The 20,334-nt window shown below is 43.8% G+C and overlaps 1 protein-coding gene across 11 annotated transcripts in view; it reads left to right on the forward strand.

Annotated features, from left to right (window-relative positions):
* USP12 (ubiquitin specific peptidase 12) overlaps nucleotides 1-20,334 on the forward strand; it is a 56,568-nt gene that overhangs the window by 19,765 nt on the left and 16,469 nt on the right. For 7 of the 11 annotated variants that reach the window (XR_014071102.1, XM_081549415.1, XM_081549418.1 and 4 more), the window contains 2 exons: nucleotides 10,528-10,608; nucleotides 18,220-18,433. Coding sequence is in view for 7 of the 11 variants with exons in the window: in XM_081549415.1 (XP_081405541.1) it covers nucleotides 10,528-10,608; nucleotides 18,220-18,433 (295 nt within the window). In the remaining 4 variants the exon portion in view is untranslated. Of the gene's footprint in view, nucleotides 1-4,111; nucleotides 6,920-7,178; nucleotides 7,408-10,527; nucleotides 10,609-18,219; nucleotides 18,434-20,334 lie in introns of those variants that run through there. The other 4 variants (XM_081549410.1, XM_081549411.1, XM_081549412.1 and 1 more) reach the window with 3 other exon arrangements.

Below are 20,334 nucleotides of genomic sequence, written 5' to 3' on the forward strand. Positions count from 1 at the left end.
CCGGCTTGGGAGAGCTGGGTCATGGAGCCGTCTCGCTTCCTATTGACACAGAGTAGTGGGCACGTAGGGTCAGGCCAGAGACCTAGTCTTTGCAGAGAGTGGCTGACCTTCTGTCTGGGGGTGGGTGGACCGGCTGTTAGGGCTGGGGAGAGAGCAGGGACAGGCATGTGATGGGCTGGGTCCCTGCAGACCTAGGTCCAGCTCGGGATGCAGCCACCCCCAGCCACGCCCCCTGGCACTCTGCCTCCCTCCCCCTCCCAGCTCTTTCAGGACCAATGGGGAGGAATCCCAACCAGAGATGCAGATGCTGGCCATCTTTCTTTCACAAGTTGGATCTGCCACGCGGGGGTTTCCAGATACTTAAGGGAAACAGGGGAGCGAGAAAGAAAACAGGAAACTTGAAAGATTCTCCTCTAAGTGACAATAGTTAAATGTCCAAGGGCCACATGTCTGTTCCTTAGGTTTTTTTCTTGTTGACTTTCCTGAACTGCCTTTGTCGCAGGGATGATTTTTTTTGTTTGTTTTTTGACAGTTACTTGTAAAGTTTTGCTGCCTTTGTAACTCACCTTTTCTTACGTCGAAGTTACTCAATGTCTTTTTGTCTGCTTTTGAGTAGAGCTCCCGGGTGGCATTGGCTGCCCTCCGAGCTGCTGTCTGTGGAGCTCCTGTGTTGTGAGTGAAGTGTGGTGGGTGAATTGTCACAGAAACAAATGTGAGTGGTCCAGCCTCTGCCCAGGTAACAGGTAGTAGGGATGGGGAGGAAGCAGAGACGTAGAAGGAGTTTCACGACAGTAATTTACCTACTTTATGAGATTGGTGAATCTGGCTAGAGAGTTAAATGTAGAATTAGTAGATTCCCTAAAGCAATCTGTACCCAGTAATTCGAAATAAAAACTAGGAGGTGGCATGGGGAACGAGAACCGGAGGTGTGTGTGTGCCAGTGTCTCATTTGCAGAGCAGGTTTAAGCCGGTGACGAGACATCTGTAATTTACAGCTGTGATAATAACTGCTGTAGGGCTGAAACCAAGCTGTTAGCAGCCGGTGTCTCTGAGGGAAGGAACTGAAGGGAGGGGGTGACCTTAGTTTTACTGTCTACCCTCCTCACTTTGCATTGTTTTCAGTGTGTGAACTTGCAGTATTTATTAAATAAGGTGTTACATGAGGCGCACAAAAGGGATTTGGTGCTTGTTCTAGTATTTATTACAGCTATCCAGGGGGTGCTAACTTCAGACTTTCGGATAAAGAGCTATGTGTTTTCTTTAACCTGCCCAGGAGCTTCGAAAACAAAGTACAAGTGAGGTAGTTCACTGTCTTCTGTTGGAATTTTCCGTTGTGTTGTTCCATTTGGTTGAAACCATCACTTGAGTGACTGATGCTTCTGATAGCCTTACAAAGGGAAGCTTCACTCTCGTTGTTTGCTTTCCAGCCCCGTGAGCTTGGCAGAGTAGATGTTTTCCTGGATTAGGAGGTGCGGAGACCACACCAAGTCAGACTCGCTGACTTGTCCGGGAGGTGGTGCCGAGCCTGGGCTCAGACTCTGTCCCCGATTCCCGGCCCCGCTGGGCCGCTGCCCCCACACAGGATCTCTGTAGCATCCCCAAACTCAGGCTCCCACTCCAATTTCTCCCTGCATTTGGAACATTGTGTTCTAGTTGTATTTAAAATAGGTAAGCCTGTGTTTATTTTGAAAGGTGAATTTTATTGTGGTTTTTCAGCAGTGCCACATGTGACACTGGGTGTCACTCAGCCTCTCGCTGTTGGGCATTTGGACCACACTTGCTCTCTGCCCTGCTGTCCCCATCTTTCCTCAGACAGTGGTGCCTCCGGGAATTTTCCCAATGTCTTTGTTTTGCACTCTTGTAGCTAGCTCAGTCAGAACAGTGGAAGGTAGGTGTTGTTTGCTTCAAGGCTAAACTCATCTTTTTGGGCTTGTGACACTAAACAAGCAATGCTTGGCCTTATCCAGTCCTCATGGTGAGGTTTTTTACCCAAGAAATTATGGATTTCAGTAGTGACTTGCTCTCCAGGAAAACGATGGTGGGGAAGGACGCGTGATTAACTCTTGTCTTGGGATCCCAGTGTAACAGCCTTGACCCTTGATCACGAGGTCCTTTTCTCTTAAAATTGTGGTCAGATATATGTAACCAAAAAATTGCCATTTTAATTAATCTTATGTGTAGATTTCAGTGACATTAATTACGTTTGCCATGTTGTGCAGCTGTCACCACTGTCTTGTTCTGGAACGTTTTCATCACCCCAGCCGGAACTCCATGGCCATTCAGTAGAACTTCCCATTCCTCCCTGTCTGCAGACTTTGCTTAGTCTAATCTACTTTCTGTCTTCTGTGTATTTGCCCAGTGGAGGTGTTCCATGTAAATGGAATCCTACACTATTTATCCTCTTGGGTCTGGCTTATTTCACTTAGCATAATGTTTTCAAAGTTTATGCATGTCGTGGCATGAATCAGTACTTCATTTCTTTTTATGGCTCAATGATACTCCATTATATTAGTCCATGTTTTGTGTACCTGTTCCTCTCTTGATGGACATTTGGAGTTCTTTATACCTTTTGCCTTTAATGACTAATGCTGCTGTGAATGTTGACATTCCTGTTTTCAGACCTTTTGGATATATACCTAGGATTGAAATTGTTGAGCCATATGGTAATGCCATATTAAATTTTTGGAGGAACCACTGAATTTCTTCACATCCTCACAAACACTTGTTGTTTTCCATTTTTCCCCCTTGATTCTGGCCAGTTTGATGGGTGTGAAGTGGCACCTTTTGATTTTGATTTGCATTTCCTTAGTGAGTAGTGGTACTGAGCATCTTTAAATGTACTTGTTTGCCATTTGTATATCATCTTTGGAGAAATGTCAGTTCAAGTCACTTGCCTATTTTTTAGTTGGGTTGTTTCTTTTTGTTCTTGAGTTGTAAGAGTGCTTTATTCTGGGTGTTTATCCCACTTGGTCATGGTCGGTAATCCTTTTAATATGTTGCTGAATTTGGTTCCCTAGTGCTTTGTTGAGGTTTCTGCATCTGTATTCATAAGGGATAGTGCGTGTAGTTTATAGTGTCTTAGTCTAGCTTCAGAGTCAGGGTGATGCTGGTTTCATAAAATGAGAAAGTATTCTCTCCTCGTTTTTTCCGAAGGGTTTTAGAGCCTGTGGTTGTAAGTCTTCTGACATAGTTAATGTTGAGGGTTTTTCAGCTGAACAGTGGTGGTGGAGGGCCTGACCCCTGGAACTTCCCGCTGTGTCTCCTCTGTGACGTCTTTCCACCCTGCGGGGTGTTTTGGGCAAGACTGCACGCGGTGCCAGCTGCAGTCAGTTCCTTTCTGTGTCTAACAGCTATTTCAGTTTGATGATAATTTTAGTTTTGATTACAAGTAGCCCCTGGAATCTGGAGTATGAACCCCGTTGTTACAGTAACAGAATAATTCAGTCAGTCAATAATTTACATAGTTTTGATTTCACTTCAGCTTAATAATACATTATAGCTGGATGGTGGTTTTCCTTGCAGGAGTGTGAGGGACTTTTCACATAGTTCACTTGACTGTAACACAGGATTTGGGGAAAACAGGGGTTCACGTTTTTGTAAGTGGGAAAATGTTGCTCCACTTTTTCTGATTGAGCAGTTTGGCAGTTAGACCTAATGTATGTGTACTTGAATATTGGAACAGAAGTCTCACAAACTGCTGTTTACTCTCTTGGTAGGGAGAGGCACTGTGATCTCTCCAGCTTTGCTGAAAAGGGAGCAGTGGTTGTGATGCTCTACTGCCTACTGAGGAATGCGACCTTTTTGGTTCTCAGATGCTTACTGAGGTTGATCTTTTCTGAAGGACTACTGCTTTGGGATGACTTTTAGGATGCCTGAAACTGAGGGTATGGAAATGGTTTGTTTTCTCATGAAAATGTTTGTTGTCTCTGGTTTAGTGTCGGGGTACAGCGTCTGGTTTAGTGTCGGGGTATGGCGTCTCTGGTTTAGTGTCGGGGTACGTTGTCTGGTTTAGTGTCGGGGTGTGGCGTACCTGGTTTAGTGTCGGGGTACGGCATCTCTGGTTTAGTGTCGGGGTGCGGCGTCTGGTTTAGTGTCAGGGTACGGCGTCTCTGGTTTAGTGTCGGGGTACGGCGTCTCTGGTTTAGTGTCGGGGTACGGCGTCTCTGGTTTAGTGTCGGGGTACGGCGTCTCTGGTTTAGTGTCGGGGTACGGCGTCTCTGGTTTAGTGTCGGGGTACAGTGTACCTGGTTTAGTGTCAGGGTATGGCATCTTCCAGGGGAACAGTCGTGGGCTCTCAGCCTTGTCTTCTTCCTCCATCTTCTGGTTTGGGAGACAGGAGCTTGCTTCTCACATCTCACTCTGGATTCACCCTTTTCCTGCCCGCACTCACTTCCTCCTTGCTGTGTGCACATCCTCCCTCGCCTCTTCCTCTGCCTCCCGCACTGTTCTCAGTTTGTAGGGTCCCTTGCTTTGATCTTTAGGAAGCCTTTCCTGCCTGTTTTGGCAATTCTCCTTTGGCTCCCGACCTGATCTGACCCTCTTCGGTATTAAACTGGGAATGATAAATGCTGGATTTCAAGATAGGACTCGAAACACAACAATGGGGGAAATGTGTTTTCTCATATTTATATTAAATACAGGCTATCTAGTATAAAGTATAAAGAACCGTAAGCTGTTTAATGGAAGGAAGGAAGTGCTGGCCCTCCGTATCTGTGGGTTCCGCCTCCCAGGATCGAAAACATCTGTGAACAAAGTCCCAGAAAGCTCATAAAAGCAAAACTTGAATGTGCCATGTGCTGGAAGCTATCTACATGGCATTTACACTGCACTAGGTGTTACCCATCTTGGAGAGATAACTCATGGGTCATATGCAAGAACTGCATCATTTCGCATGAGGGGTTTGAGCATCCTTGGGTTTTGGGATCTGTGGAGGTCCTGGAACCAGTTACCCACGGATACGGATGGCTGACTGTGTTCTTGATAAGTCCATTTTCTAGATGGAGGTGTTCATCTTTTACATTTTCATCACTTTTTATTTCTTGCTAAAATGTATAAAGTTTGCTATTTTCTTAAACAGTATATACTGAACATAATTAGCTTTTCCAAATACATCTTCACAGATAACCATTTTTAAATCATAGTCGAGCTTTAGATGGTAGAAGAGGATTTCCTTAATTTACTTCCTTGAAAACATGCCTGGATGTCACTTTGCTTTTGTGTAATTGTTTCTTTCTCATAATGGCAGAATGCAGGGCGGTCAGATGTGTTTTCCGTGGTTGACTGTGTAAACACTGTCCTTCAGAAGAGCCGTCTCCTGACTGGTTTTTTCTTTTTTCCTATTTGCAGGTGTGTCCTCATAACGTAGTATCTTTATCAGTAAACAGAAGGTATCCTTGTAGCTTCTACTTCTCTTCTTTCACATGGGTTGGTGGTTAATTTTTGGTGAGACTCTCAGTTTTCTAAGAATTAGACTAGGCCAGGGTGTTGTTAAGTTGTTCAGTCGTGTCTGACCCTTGGTGACCCCAAGGATGGCAGCACACCAGGCTTCCCTGTCCATCACCAACTCCCGGAGCTTGCTCAAACTCACGTCCGTTGAGTCAGTGATGCCATCCAACCATCTCATCCTCTGTTGTCCCCTTTTCCTCCTGCCCTCAGTCGTTCCCAGCATCCAGGGTCTTTTCCAGTGAGTTGGCTCTTCATATCAGGTGGCCAAAGTATCGGACATTTTTTTTTAAACTGTCTCCATAATTACCATTGAGTTTTTTACTTTCAATTATAATTTTCAGATTTGGAAGTTTTATTGGATTCTTTAAAAACAAATCAGCTTAGGCTTTAAATTCTCACGTTTGTTCTTATAATGAGGCTTTTGCTGTTTCTTTGTATATACTAACCATTTGCTTTATGCCGTGTCTGAAATAGTTCTGATATTTAGCATCTTGAGTCTAATTCTTCTGTCTGTATTTTCGCTGGTTTTTATACATAGTGCTTTGTTTTTCTGCTTTTGTGTGTATGTGTGATTTTTGACTGTGAATTCAATCTCTTGGGAGTTTTACTTGTGGAAATTCCCTGTGGGTGGATTGAATTTGTCTTCTGGAGTGAGTCTGTAATTCCACTGGTTGCTAGTTGTGGGGTGGAAGAGGGCACCATCCGTTCAGGACCTCGTTGAATTACGTTTCCTGCCTGATTTTGTTGGTGTGTGTGAATTTGGGTCACAAGCTTTGATGGGGGCCAGCTTGTGGTTCTGACTGTTTCGAAGATACTGGTCATCTCTCCCGCCCCCAGGCCAAGGACAAGTCCGGCAGGTTCCTTTGCCATCTCCTCTTGTGGTGCAGGGTTATTTCTTGTTCCGCCTTCGCTGAAGACACAGCCCTCTTGGCTTCCTTGCCGTGCTGGGGTCTCCTGCCGGTCCCTGTCTTGAGCGGGCCCTGAGCCTCAGCCCTGGTCTCCGTGCGCCGTTCAATCCGGCCCTCAGCGTAGGGTGCTTGGGTCGCCTGTGTTGGCAGGTGCCTCCTCGGGAAATCCGTCTTTGGCATTTGCTTATCTCCCAGTTTCTCCCATCACTTGATTTTTGGTTTCTGCAGATTTCTTATTTTCTCACCAGCTCACTAAATTACTATTTTTTTTTTTAATTAAAAGGTTCATCCACTTTTTGGTGGTTTTCATCAGGAGGGTCATGAATATCTAATCACTTCTTCTTGATGAATTTGTAGCAATAGGTCCTGAGTCTAAAATCATCTTACATGGTGACAGAAGAGTCAGAAAGAATGTCTTCTTCCTTCAGTGTGTTGTGTTCTCAGACAAAACAGATAAAATTCCTGACCCCCATGAAAGCTTTAGAGCAGAGATTCCTGAGAGTTCCAACATTTCTTCCCTTTGTCCCAGTGAAGAATCGTGATTTCACACAGCGTTGTTAATTGCGGTAGGAACATATTTCTCAAGTGTGGGGATGGGAGACTGTTCAGAACCATCACTGTTGGATGTTGACAAGTTCTAGGCTCAATTTAAATCTTGGGCTGCTGGATGGACTATTATTTGACATAATAGGGTTTGGCAACCTTCAACAGAATCTTCAGGGGATAGTGTTTGAGAACTCTTGTAAACGTACTAAAAAAAAATTGTATAGCAAATTTTCAAATTGGTGGGGTTTCTTTCTTTCTTTCTTTCTTTTTTTTAACCAGTTAATATCTAACTACAGTGTTGAAAACACTTCTAAATTAAAAAACAAAAAACAGCCACTCATCAGCAACTGGATTGCTCTGTCTACACTCTGCCTTTGTAGTCAGCGTTTGGCTAGAGGCAGGAATGTGCTCTGGTCGTTTCTGCAAGAGAGTGTTGAATTCGTGCTATGAGACTGTCCTCCTGCACGTTCATAGAATCAGCGCCGCAGAGTCATCGCGCTGCACTAAGGTATAGTTAGTTTACTGCGCTGTACCTTAACTTAGCACTCCCGTCCATAAGTTCCACGCTCTGCACTTTCCATTGCAGTCTGCTGCCCTTACTCCATCCATAACCATCTATGGTGCTTGTCATGTACTGGTTGACTTGGAGTTCCCTAGAGTTACGCTTACTCCTTGGAAGGAAGGTTATGGCCAACCTAGATAGCATGTTTAAAAGCAGAGACATTACTTTGCCAACAAAAGTCCGTCTAGTCAAGGCTATGGTTTTTCCAGTGGTCATGTATGGATGTGAGAGTTGGACGGTGAAGAAAGCTGAGCGCCGCAGAATTGATGCTTTTGAACTGTGGTGTTGGAGAAGACTCTTGAGAGTCCCTTGGACTGCAAGGAGATCCAATCAATCCATCCTAAAAGAGATCAATCCAGGGTGTTCATTGGAAGGTCTGATGTTGAAGCTGAAACTCCAATACTTTGGCCACCTCATGGGAAGGGTTGACTCATTGGAAAAGACCCTAATGCTGGGTAGGATTGGGGGCAGGAGAAGAAGGGGACGACAGAGGATGAGATGGTTGGATGGCATCACTGACTCGATGAACATGGGTTTGGGTAGACTCTGGGAGTTGGTGATGGACAGAGAGGCCTGGCGTGCTGCAATTCATGGGGTCGCAGAGAGTCGGACACGACTGAGCGACTGAACTGAACTGAACTGAGTATGTCCTCAGAAGTGTGGATAAAAGTGATTAAACATGATAGAATGTTAAATTAGAAGAGACTTCAGAAATTATCTGACCTTTAGCTGTGAAAACCTAAGTTGGTGTAAGGGCTTCCTTGAACACCCAACAGATGAGCACCCCACCCAAACAGAGCTGGGGTTTGGGAAATTGCTGCGGAAATCAACCCTGGATATTCATTGGAAGGACTGATGCTGAAGCTGAAGCTCCAACACTTTGGCCACCTGATGCAAAGAGCTGACTTGTTAGAAAAGACCCTGATGCTGGGAAAGATTGAGGGCAGGAGGAGAAGCGGGGGACAGAGGGTGAGATGGTTGGAAGGCATCACCGATGCAATGGACATGAATTTGAGCAAGCTCTGGGAGATAGGGAAGGAGAGGGAAGCCTGGCATGCTGGGTTCTCGATTCACCCTGAGGGCCAGAAATGCTTTCCCTGGGTGTGCCTGCTGGCTTTTACTGCCCCAAGTAGATGTCCTTTGATAATAGCACCTTTTCTAGCTTTTTTTGTGTGTGTTTGTGTGGAAAGAGGTTATCCTTGTTTGAATGATACCAGTTTCAGTTTGAATTCTTAGTGATAGTTTTCAGCACATGCGAGGAAATTCCATGACAAGGCACTCAAGCTGGCAGTGTGGACAGTGGGCTGGTAGGCTCCCCACAAAGGGCTCTGGTTCAGTAGATCTTGAAGTTGCTATCATAACTGAATTTCGTGTTGTTATTAAACAGTTCATGGAATGCCAAATTTATAAATAGTATCTGTGAGCTAGGGATCGTATCAAGGACATATAAAGCTGAATAGTATGTCTTAAATTAAACAAGAAAACATCATGTATACAGGTGCTGGGTGGCTGGAGTGTATTCAGGCAAATGTCTTGTTTTGGTCGAGCTTGACCACCAGCCCACCCGGTCCCTTCCGTCAGGCCTTATTTTCAAGCCTGGCGTGTCAGGGAGCCAAGGAGGCGCCGACTGACTAAGGGCCGGGCTTCCATGCCCAGGAGACGGCAGGGGCGCGCTGGGCACCAGGTGGTGTTGAGCGCGGCTGTCCCTCGGGGCGGCGCCGTGTGTGTACCATCCTGTCCGCAGCTACGTACACAAGGCAGCATTCGGCTCTTTTGTGAGTAGTGTCAGTTGTGTTCATCTGGTCCTGTGTTTTCTGGGGAATTTTGAAGTTAACAGCTATTCTGTTTTCAGAATCGCTCTTACTTCCCTTCCAGACTGCGTCTCGAGTCCATTTGCTAGCACACGCCAGCGCTCGGGGCCTTTGTCACCCCTGCCCGCCCCCCCACCTCCATCCCTTTTCCTTCGGGGCCTCAGATGCACAGAAGTGAGACCGTGGCACACAGTTACTCTCTGAGCAAGGCCCTTCTTTTGTTGGATGTCGTCTCATTTTCCCCTCTTGTCTTTCACCCCCTTCACTTCCGCATCTTGGTCCTCTTCCGGCCCCACTCAGGTGCGTGTCATGTACATCCTCCCAGCCCCTTTGCCATGTGCTATTTTATATATATGTGGTGGTGGTTGTGTTGATCTCCTTTTTTCTTTGTGTACTTAATATTATGTATTTGAGAAATGCCTGTGTGTTTGAATGAACTCTGCTTCATTTATTCTCACTGCTACGTGGTATGCTGTCGTTTTATAGACCATCTGTTAATAGATTGCGGTCAGCTGTGTTGTCATCGGTGACATTTCAGGAAGTGTTCCTTTTTTAAAAATTTTTTTTTCATATTATTATTTATTTATTTTTGGCTGTGTTGTGTCGATCTTTGTTGCTGTGCAGGCTTTTTCTCAGGGGTTATCCTCTAGTTTCTCATTGCAGTGGCTTCTCTTGTTGTAGAGCACAGGCTCTAGGCGCACGGGCTTCTGTAGTGGCAGCACATGGGCTCAGGAGTTGTGGTCCACAGGGCTTAGTTGCTCTGAGGCATATGGGATCTTCCTGGCCCAGGGATTGAACCCATGTCTCCTGCGTTGGCAGGTGGATTCCTTACCACTGAGCCACCAGGGAAGCCCCCAGCAAACATTCTTGTCCCCTTTGTTCTGTGTGAGAAACTTTCACCCATACACTGCTGAAGAAGTGTTAGGTTGCCGAAGGTATGCCTGTTTAACTTCACGATGTCTCTGAGATCACACACCTATGAGACCACAGATGCAGCAGATAAGAATCATGTAGGAAAAGGAGCAGAATTTAGTAGAATTCCTTGATCCAACTGTTCCTGCAAACTATTTTTTTTTTTAGTCATACTATTAAAAGCCTTTCTTCTTCATTGTCACCCTTTATTTTCTTTCCATAATGTTAGGTAGTTACAGGAAACAAGAAAATCATTTTAAGGATCTCTCTGCAATGTGTATATAACTGTGACAGTATTGGGAAAATACCCTAAATAATGAGATTTCTCCTTTTCATCTCACAGGGCGCCAATGCCTCGGCATTAGAGAAAGAGATTGGTCCAGAACAGTTTCCAGTCAACGAGCACTATTTCGGATTAGTCAATGTAAGTATCTGTTGATATGTAAGTAGCCTATAGAATTGTGCTTGGAAGTAGTCCTAAGGACGATGAATGCAGTTCATAATTTATTAAAGGAAAATTGTTCATTCATATCAGCAGTTTTAATGCCAAGAAACTCGACTTGGAATTTCAGAATTCTCTCTAATGGAAGAGAGAGAGGCACTGCCTGAAGCCTTAAGAGTCTTGGAACCGTTTCTAATTTATCAGCCTGATTTTTTTTTTTTCCTATTTTGTGTCAGAATTTTCTCATAACCAGAATCTCATATGGCCTGGACCAAATGATCTGATTCTTTGAGAATTATTTACATACCTAAATATAAGTGGTCCACATGTACAGATAGAAATAAATATAGTTTTGTAAATGCCTCTGTGTATCTGTAGAGACTAAAGAACTTTCTTTAGAATTTTGAACTCTTTCTTGAATCATCAGCAAACATCACAGATCTTTACACGTTTGTCATGGTAGTTTATGCTATTGTACTGTACTGTGGATCTGTGGCATTTTAAATATATATATATATATATATATTTATATATATATATAGGCGATACTACAGGTACGAAAGTAAGTTTTATTAAACTTGGTTCTAGCACATTGTTATGTTCACATGGATTTCTTGTGTGATTTGAGGAGGGCAGATAAAGTGGTGTGTGGTGTCCCCTTGCCGGGGGACCCTTCTTTGTGCTGGACACAGAATCAGCGGTGCCCACTCTCCTCTGTATTCCCCTCCCTGGAGGAGACCACTCATCAATCCTTTGGCTCTTTTTCTGGAATGGGTCCTTATAGAGTAAATAAGGTACTTATACTTGTATTAATATATATATATATGTACACATATATGTATACTGACTTGCTGTTTTGGCAGAAACAGAAGCAGGAACTTTGCTATCTTTTCCCACCATCCCTGCCCAACTTCACTTTCCCTGGTTCTCCCAGTATGAAATTAATCTTGGCCTTCTTCTTAACCAAAGTCTTCAAGAGAACCAAAGAAAGCCAAGACGACCTTCTGTCAGTTTGCACGGAGCCGTGCCCAGCTGCCCCCTCTGCTCTCCTGGTGCCTGGCAGCATCTCCTCCGTCGCCCTGCACGGTCCCTGCACTTGTCTCCTTCCCGACCCCTTCCCAGTGGTTTCCTCCCTTGCTTTGCAGAACACGGCCTGGAGTCGCTTGTGAAGGAAGTGTGCACAGATATAAACTCTGAGGTCGTGTGTACCGAAGACAGGTTTGGTGATCTGCCTCTACGTGTCAGTCGCATGTCCATCCTAGGGTATACCCGTCCTTCAGAGTCTTGGGGGCTTGCTCTGGTGCTTTCTGGCTTCTCTTGATGCCGAGAGAGCACTTGCCACTCGGGCTCTTTCTCTCTTAGGTACGTGCCTTCTTTTCCCTTTCAGAAGGTGTCTGGGAGTCCCGAAGGGTGTTCTCTGTCCGCAGTGTTCTGAAATCTCATCCTGTCTCTTGATGGGGACCCTGTTGTGTTGTTTACTGACCCATTCAGACTAATGGATGTGTGTCCCTCAGGTCTGAGCCATTTCTGATACTATTATTGGGATAGTTTTCTTCCTATTACTGTAATGTCTCTGTTTTGTCTTTTTTTTTTATGGTTAATTGCATATTGGAACAGACTGATTCCTTATTTTTATTTTTTCTCCCATTTTTGATCATCTCCCTTAGTCTACATTTTAGACTGTATCTTCAACTTTTTGGTCCACTCTTTGCATTTTTTATTTTTTAGAGTGTTACCTTGTTTTTTTTTAAAATCTTGTTTCATGGAGGCAATATCTTCTGCTCCTTTTCTTACGATATTATTCAAAGATTTTGTTGTTGCCGAGGTTTTCTTGCACTCACTGGATTGTTTGTGAGACCCTTGAGTTTATTTCCGCCCCCTCTCTTTTTTTAGTATCTTTACTATTGGAAGGTTTCCTCAAATTTTGTTCATCTAAAAGAGTGAAATTTTCTGTAAGTTTGCTGCTGTCTCTAGTCTGTTGTCATCTTCTTTAGCCTTTTGAGTTTTTGCCTAATCTATTCTTTTACTGTCATTTTATTTGGGGTTTCGTGGGGGAGGAGAGTTAAATAAATATTTAATTTCCCTTGTCTATTGAGAAGTCTGGCCTCGACTTCTGTATAGTATCTGAAATGCTCGCACTTACATATGGAGTTGGCTAGTGATCAGAAGCCTCATTTCAGTTCTGGGGGAGCAGACCCCATTTTCTTCAGTCTCACTGCTCCTTCTCTGTGGAAACCACCCTTACCTGGTTCAGACCCCAAAGCTCATTTGTGTCTTGAATTGTAAAGCTGTGCCCATTGTTAGTGTCCCAGGAGAAGCTCTTTTCTTCAGAACAGTAGTGTTTTCTATATTGAAGGATGTCTTACCTTTAGCTTTTCCTGCGTAAGCATTCCAGCCTTCTCTCTTTTGTGCCTAAGTAACTTTTTTGCAAATAACCTCCAAACAAGTAAAATAACATACTTGATACGGTATGAGTCCTAAAGTTCTGTGGGGCTTCTCTGGTGGCTCCGTTGGTAATGAATCCTCCTGCAATGTGGGAAACCTGGGTTCAATCCCTGAGTTAGGAAGATCCCCTGGAGGAGGGCATGGCAACCCACTCCAGTATTCTTGCCTGGAAAATCCCCAAGGACAGAGGAGCCTGGCAGACTACATAGTCCATGGGCTCTCAAAGAGTTGGACACAACGAAGCACAAAGCGCTATGGTATTTTTTTTTCTGCTGATGTTTTTAACTCAGTATGATACCAGTATCCAAATACCATTGTTGATTGTGTTACCAAAAGTTTCTAAGAGGGTATCATTTTTATTACTTCATATGTACCAGTCTAAATTCAAAAGGTGAAGTTTGTGTTTCTCCCTGAAGCTGAATAAACGACGTTCAATAAAGCCAAGGAAAGCCGGAATTTCCGATCTCTGTGCCTCATTATGATGATGAATAATTGAGATCCCTGAGGTCCTGAGGTAGCCAGGGCTCCGGCTGTGAAGGGTTGATGAGCACCTCAAACTCTGCGCAGAGACCAGTGGTGGTGAGAGTAGGCAGAGCTGACCTGAGACAATGATACACACTCCTGTGATCTGTGTTCTTGGGCCACTTTACAGCTGTGTTGTGTGCCTTGAATCATTTTCCACCAGCTCTATTTTCAACTCTTAGATTGTCATCACCCTTCTCTCTAGTTTCCTTCCCCCTTTTTTATTTGGAGAATTATCACACTATTTATAGATTCCCTTAAAAACTAAGGTTGGAGCTCTGAAGGGTTGGGGAGATGGCTTAGTTAATTCAGAGGTGAACATTTGAACATTTTCCTCCTGTCCCTATGCCTGTCTGCCAAGTCGTTAGTGTTTATAAACAACACGGAATGCAGCTGCATCATGGAACTCGGTGGTTAATCTTTCCTAATAATTGGATTCTGTTAAAATGAGGCACATGTCTGTTTTCTTCTAATCAGTCTGTTCTTAGCGAAGTGTGCCTTTTCAGGTTCATTTTAATCACTCTTACAAAAAGCGAATACTGAAAAGAGTTCCTGTTAGGTCTGCCTGATTGAATCCCTTTTTGCGACTAGTAAAGTGTTAGAATCACTCAAAGGCATTTGCTTTTGGGAAACTGTCTGTGCATTTGGACAGTTAGAAAAGTAAATTTTTTTTTTAATGGAGAGAAGAAAAAAAACCCCACAGTTTAATTAACCTACCAGAAAATTCAGAGTGGTTACTCTTCACTTTGTTAATAACAATCTAGTTTCCATTACTTTCAGTTGTAGATATTTTTATCTTGGAGGAACATTTTCACAAATGATAGCTTTCATGGCAGTTAACTCTTCATGATAACTCTGATGTCTATCCCTGTGATTTGCATAATACATATAGTGGGGGTTTCCTATTGAGTTAACCCTTGTGGATACGTTAGTATTTCTGATGTTGCAAGATGTCAGGAGAAATATGGATGTGGCTGGGGGTGGGTACAGGGGGGTGCAGAAACCATCTCGAGAGGCAGAGGAGCCTTTGAGTGCTTTCTTTTGCTGTAAAATCCCTCTTTTACATGTCGGCTGTTTGTGCAGTTAGCTGAATTCTTTGAAAACAAATGGTTTTAATCTGATCAACCAACTTGCCTTTTCCCCTTCATATCTTGTAGCCAATAAATACTTAGTCTAGTGAAGTTGAGTGAAGAGTGATTTAGACTACTAGTGTCTCTTTCCTACTTTTTGTGCAGTTGCTCCATTTTTAGCAGCCTTTCAAGAATCATTTTATTTTAACTTTCTAATACAATTAGCCCCCAAATGCAAGTCGGTTGGGATTAATGAATCTTTTTGGGAGGCTGAGCCATCTCATAAAAGGCTTTCTCTAACCTGAACTGATCGTAGTCATTAGTTGGAACTCTGAATCCAGGGAACAACGATCACCATGGAGGAAAGAGAAATAAAAATGAAACTTGCCATTTGCAGGTTACAGGGTCGAGTAAGCTGATGTCTCTTGGTTCTATTTTCTTTTGTGTTGATTTCATTCTCCTTTAGTTTCTTCTCACCTGGTGTCCTTAGGCTGCTCAAAACCTATATTATCAGAAACCGCAGACTGTTCATATCAAACCTGACCAAAGAACTTGGGCCAGATTGGATCAGGTGCCTGACCCTGTGGCAGCATCTGCAGAAGGGCTTGTGACTGACCCCCTTACAGAATTTGCATAGAGAAGTCAGTTCTTGCGAGGAGGCCTGGGGCTAGGGAGCAGATGAGGGGGGAGGACCAGGTGAGGGAGGACGACCAGGTGAGTAGGGGGGTCGTAGGTGGGGGGTAGGTGAGGAGGGGGTTCAGTTAAGGGGGGGGAACAATGTCTCTGAGAATCTGGATTAGGTACCCTTGGCTGCAGGGAGCAGGTGGTTGGGGACGTGGGGTCTAGAGTTACATGGAACAGAGCCACCTGAACAGAAATTGTGGTGGGGAGAAGAGGGTCTTCCCTTAAAAGGGTATGTTCATGGGACAGGCACTGTCACCAACCAGCGTGGGTGACAGTGGAGCAGTTAACCATTTAAAACATTCTGTTGACATTCTGTTGACATAATAGTGGTTAAAACCAGTAGTTTCCAAATGGAATATGTAAGATGATTCATGGGGGGGCGGGGGCAAAAGTATAAGCATTGCTAATGTTTACTTTTATCTAAAAAAGAAAGATAGATTAAGCTTTGCTGATTCTTAATAAATGGATGATGCTGGCACCCATACGCTGTCCACACATGTGATGCTTCTGTATCACTTCAAGTTGCACAGTGCTGCAGGCTGATGGTACCACCCCTCTGGTTTATTTGTGCTGTTGCCATCATCTATCATGATTTAAGTGTAGACCTGGGGATTATAGGATTTAATCTGTTTTAGCTAAGCTAATTTTCTAAAAGGGACAGATGACTCAAAAAGGTTATTTCAAAAATAACCATGTAGTGATGAGGTATGCCGAACCACACTAAGTTCTTCATGCAGATCATTGAGTTAATTCTTCACAAGATTGTAGAGGTTGGTGCTGGTATAAACGTCATTTACAGATGAGGAAACCGATAAAGAGAGTGGCTTGCTAACTTCCCTAGGAAGACGTTGATAGTAAAAACCCATCCTGTGTTTTAAAGTCATTCTTGAAGTAATTCTGCCACCAACTTGATAGACATTTAGGTTTATTTCTGTTTATTTTCAATTTAGGAATTTATTTTTTCTTCCTGTTTTTGTTTTAATTTAGTTTTTTAAAAATATGGATACAGGGACTTCCCTGGTGGTCCAGCAGCTAAGATTCCGAGCTCCTCATGCAAGGGGCCCAGGTTCAATCCCTGGTCGGGGAACTAGATCTCACATGCTGCAACTAAAAGCCTGCATGCTGCAACTAAAGATCCCGTGTTCCTCAATTGAGACCCAGGGCAGCCAAATAAATCTTTTTTTAAAAATATGGGTGCAAAAGAAATTTCTTATAACCATGTACATTCACAGTGGTCTCACTTTCATTGTTCTCTCCTCTTTTCCCTCTCTCTGTAAATAATCGTTTATATTAGCTTTTGATTTAGCCTTTCTAGTTTTAAAATATCAGCAGACGTGTCCATGTGTTTATGGACATAGTTGAAGGGTTCCCATTCTTCAGCACTCCTCTGCAGGTAGCCTGTTACAGTTACCGCGTACAGGACCTCACCCTGGGACAGTTCTCTGAGAACTGTCCTCAGTCCTTGTTTACTCCCTGGATCCTCCCTGATTGACTTCCAGGTGTTTTATTGTCCTGCTTTTCACGTCATCATCTGTTCATGGGAAGGAAGAAGGAAGGCAGAAAATATTTGTCAAGCTCTGTGTTCTTTTCTTTGTAAAGTAAGACTGTTTCCTCCCTTGTCATTAAATAGAAGGAAACTCATGCCTCCCTGGCGTCTAGTGGTTACGACTGTGTGCCTCCAGTACAGGGGCGCAGGTTTGATCCCTGGTTGGGGAACTAAGATCCCACGTGCCTCGGGACAAGCCCCCCCGCAAAAAAAGAAGAAGCAAACTGAAGCTGAGTGAGTCGTGGTCACCTGCTTCAGGCCACATGGCCAGTGAGAGGTGGGGCTGCCATTCAGGATTCAACTTCAGAGCGAGTCCACATCCTCCTGATAGATCGAGCACGGTGTGACCTGGCATTTCAGCATGTCGCTGGTGGTTAGGCTGTCACACTGCTGATTCTTTCATCTAATACTTCAGAGTATCCTGTTTTTTTTTCTTATTTTCTGTTTTTATTTTTTGTATGGCACCGAAGAACTTGATAGTAAACTTCACTATTATGTTTTTTTAAAAGAATTTTTGAGAGTTTTTAAATGTACAGTATAGAAAATGGTTCTTATACAACCAATACTATCAAAACAGTGGGAACTGGAAAAGAAAAAAATTCTCCAGAATCCTAAACCTTAACTAATCTCGCTATTTAAACTGTGTAGTTCTTTAACTCAGTGGTCCTAAAGGCCAAACTTATCGCATGTGTTTTTCTTTTGTTTTAACCTGAAACTGATGTCAAGAGCATCCATTTAATGTTAAAATGGCTAATTTGCAGTCAGGACAATTATTTCTACCCTCAGTTCAGTTCAGTTGCTCAGTTGTGTCCAACTCTTTGTGACCCCTTGGACTGCAGCACGCCAGGCTTCCATGTCCATCACCAACTCCTGGAGTTTACTCAAACTCATGTCCATTGAGTCGGTGATGCCATCCAACCATCTCATCCTCTGTCGTCCCCTTCTCCTCCTGCCTTCAGTCTTTCCCAGCATCAGGGTCTTTTCCAGTGACTCAGTTCTTCGCATCAGGTGGCCAAAGTATTGGAGTTTCAGCTTCAGCATCTGTCCTTCCAATGACACATCTGTCCTTCCAATGACTATTCAGGACTGATTTCCTTTAGAATGGACTGATTGGCTCTCCTTGCAGTCCAAGGGACTCTGAAGAGTCTTCTCCAACACTACAGTTCTACCCTCAGGTACCTTATAATTTATGAGGATCATAAATATTCCCTATCTTGCTCTTTCTCTTCTCTCAACAACTCTAGGCTTGGAAATTCTTTCTCTGGAAATAGTTTTACCCCCAATTTTAACAAATAAGTTTTTTTTTTTTTTCTTTTTCTATTCTAGTTTGGGAATACCTGCTACTGCAATTCAGTTCTTCAGGCACTTTACTTCTGTCGTCCGTTTCGGGAAAAAGTTCTTGCGTACAAGAGTCAGCCCCGGAAGAAGGAGAGCCTTCTCACGTGCTTAGCAGACCTCTTCCACAGCATCGCCACCCAGAAGAAGAAGGTGGGAGTCATACCTCCTAAGAAGTTCATAACGAGATTGCGGAAAGAAAATGGTAAATAACTCTTCTGCTTCTCAACCTGCTGCTGAGGTAACAGGACGGTCGGGCGCAGCAAGCGTCGGCTGGGCGTCCTCACACCCGATGGTACGGCGGCCTCTGAGAAGCCAAAGGTGGTCTTCCTGCCTCGAGGGCAGCGCCAGCTGGCTCAGTGAGGACATAGTCACTCGGGTTCCTGTGAGGTGTGGCTGCCGTCTGAAGTGTGCTGTACAGAGATCAAATTCTGTACGCCCGGAAATGAGAAATCATCATTTCTCTTTTTTTGCCTGCTTGGCTCTCTGATCAAGGAAAGTTGTTGCGGGACACTTCCCTGGTGGTCCAGTGACTAAGACTCCAGGCTCCCAATGTGGGCGGGGGCCAGGGAGTTGGGGATGGCTGGGTTTGATCCCTGATCAGGGAACTACATCCTGCATGCTACAGCTAAGACCCGGTGCAGCCAAATATTGAAAAAAGAAAAGTTGTGGGGTCTTCTGCAGTTTTTTGGTTGATTTTTTTTTCTTCCAATTACTGTTCATTTGTTTTTTTTGGTAATGCTTTTCATGAATATTAACTCATTTGATCCTTACAATAACCTGATGAAAGACCATTATATTTCCCCCACTTTCGCCATGAAAAAAAAAAAAGAAGCTAAAAGACTTGCCAGGAGTCACACCCCAGGCAAAGGAAAGCACCAACACAATAAATGAAACTTTCTGGCTTAGGATGTATGGTTTAAACTCCACCCCCTACCCCACTCCCCCTTTTAAAAATAGTTACTGGCTACACCCCCACTTCCTTTTTCTCTCTTCAAATATTTTTCATTTGATTTCCCTAGCAAGCCCATCATTAGTCACTACTTCCTCAGTTGACGCAATGTCACTGGCACTCAAGGATGTTAAGGTAACCTGTCAGGCCCGTGTCCTCCCTGACATCTGAGCCCAGCGTCTGTTCAGGGTGGTGAGCCACCTCGGGAAGTTCGGATGGACTTGAGAAATGTGTGGAATTCTTTTTGCTTGTTTGTTTGGATGTAGGCATTTCAGTCGCTGTAGAAAGAAAATTGGGTGTTTATTTTTAGTTTCACTTGTTATCTGTCGAATATAATGATGCCCATAGAAATATGATTTGAGAAGTCTCTAAGGTTGGTTATTAATGGGGAGTCCTGCCCTTAACTCAGTTGACACTGTTCGTTGTCACATGAATTGAGAGAAGCATGGGTCATACTGAACTTCCTAAAACATATGAAGGTGCTGGAATAATATGATTATAGGTTAATGTTTTTTAATCTGATAACCATATTAAAAGTTTTGTTCATTTTCTCCATATACAAATATAGATTAATTGTTCACAAAAGCACATCTTTTTTTGTATCTCCCTGATTCAAGCTAAACCTACTTACTGTCTTAAATTCCAGATGTGTCGAGTATCTTCTGTTTGTGAGAAAGCCAAGTACAACTCTGTTAGAATGAGACTGATTCAGGTCTTCTCGGAGAGGTGGTTTTTTTTTCGTCTGTGTTGGTAGGACACTTAAAAAATTTTGTCGTGGTAGAAAACTCATGTACCCTTGAACTTTGGGCAGCATGGGTCCACTTATATGAGGATTTTTTTCAGTAGTCAGTACTACAGCCCTGCGTCATCTGTGGTGGCTCAAATCCACAGGTGCAGAGGATGTGCACATACAAGGGGCCGACTGTGGTTTTACGTGGGTTTTCACCTATGCAGAGGGTCACCTCTCCTAACGTGGCTTGAAGTCAGAACAGCTGGCTTGTAGCAATGCGTGTCATTTACATTGCTGTTGGGGGCCAGGTTTGTTCTTCTTATGTCACCTTCACTGTTTCAGTGCCTGTGGTCTGTCCATTCATTCATTCGTTCAAGAAATGTCTAATGACCTTTTTGGTTTACCATGGGGTTGAATGTTTTTT

The sequence above is a fragment of the Giraffa tippelskirchi genome, chromosome 12 (genome assembly GCF_054371585.1).
Source record: "Giraffa tippelskirchi isolate mGirTip1 chromosome 12, T2T-mGirTip1v1.2.pri, whole genome shotgun sequence".
In the NCBI taxonomy this organism is placed as follows: domain Eukaryota; kingdom Metazoa; phylum Chordata; class Mammalia; order Artiodactyla; family Giraffidae; genus Giraffa; species Giraffa tippelskirchi.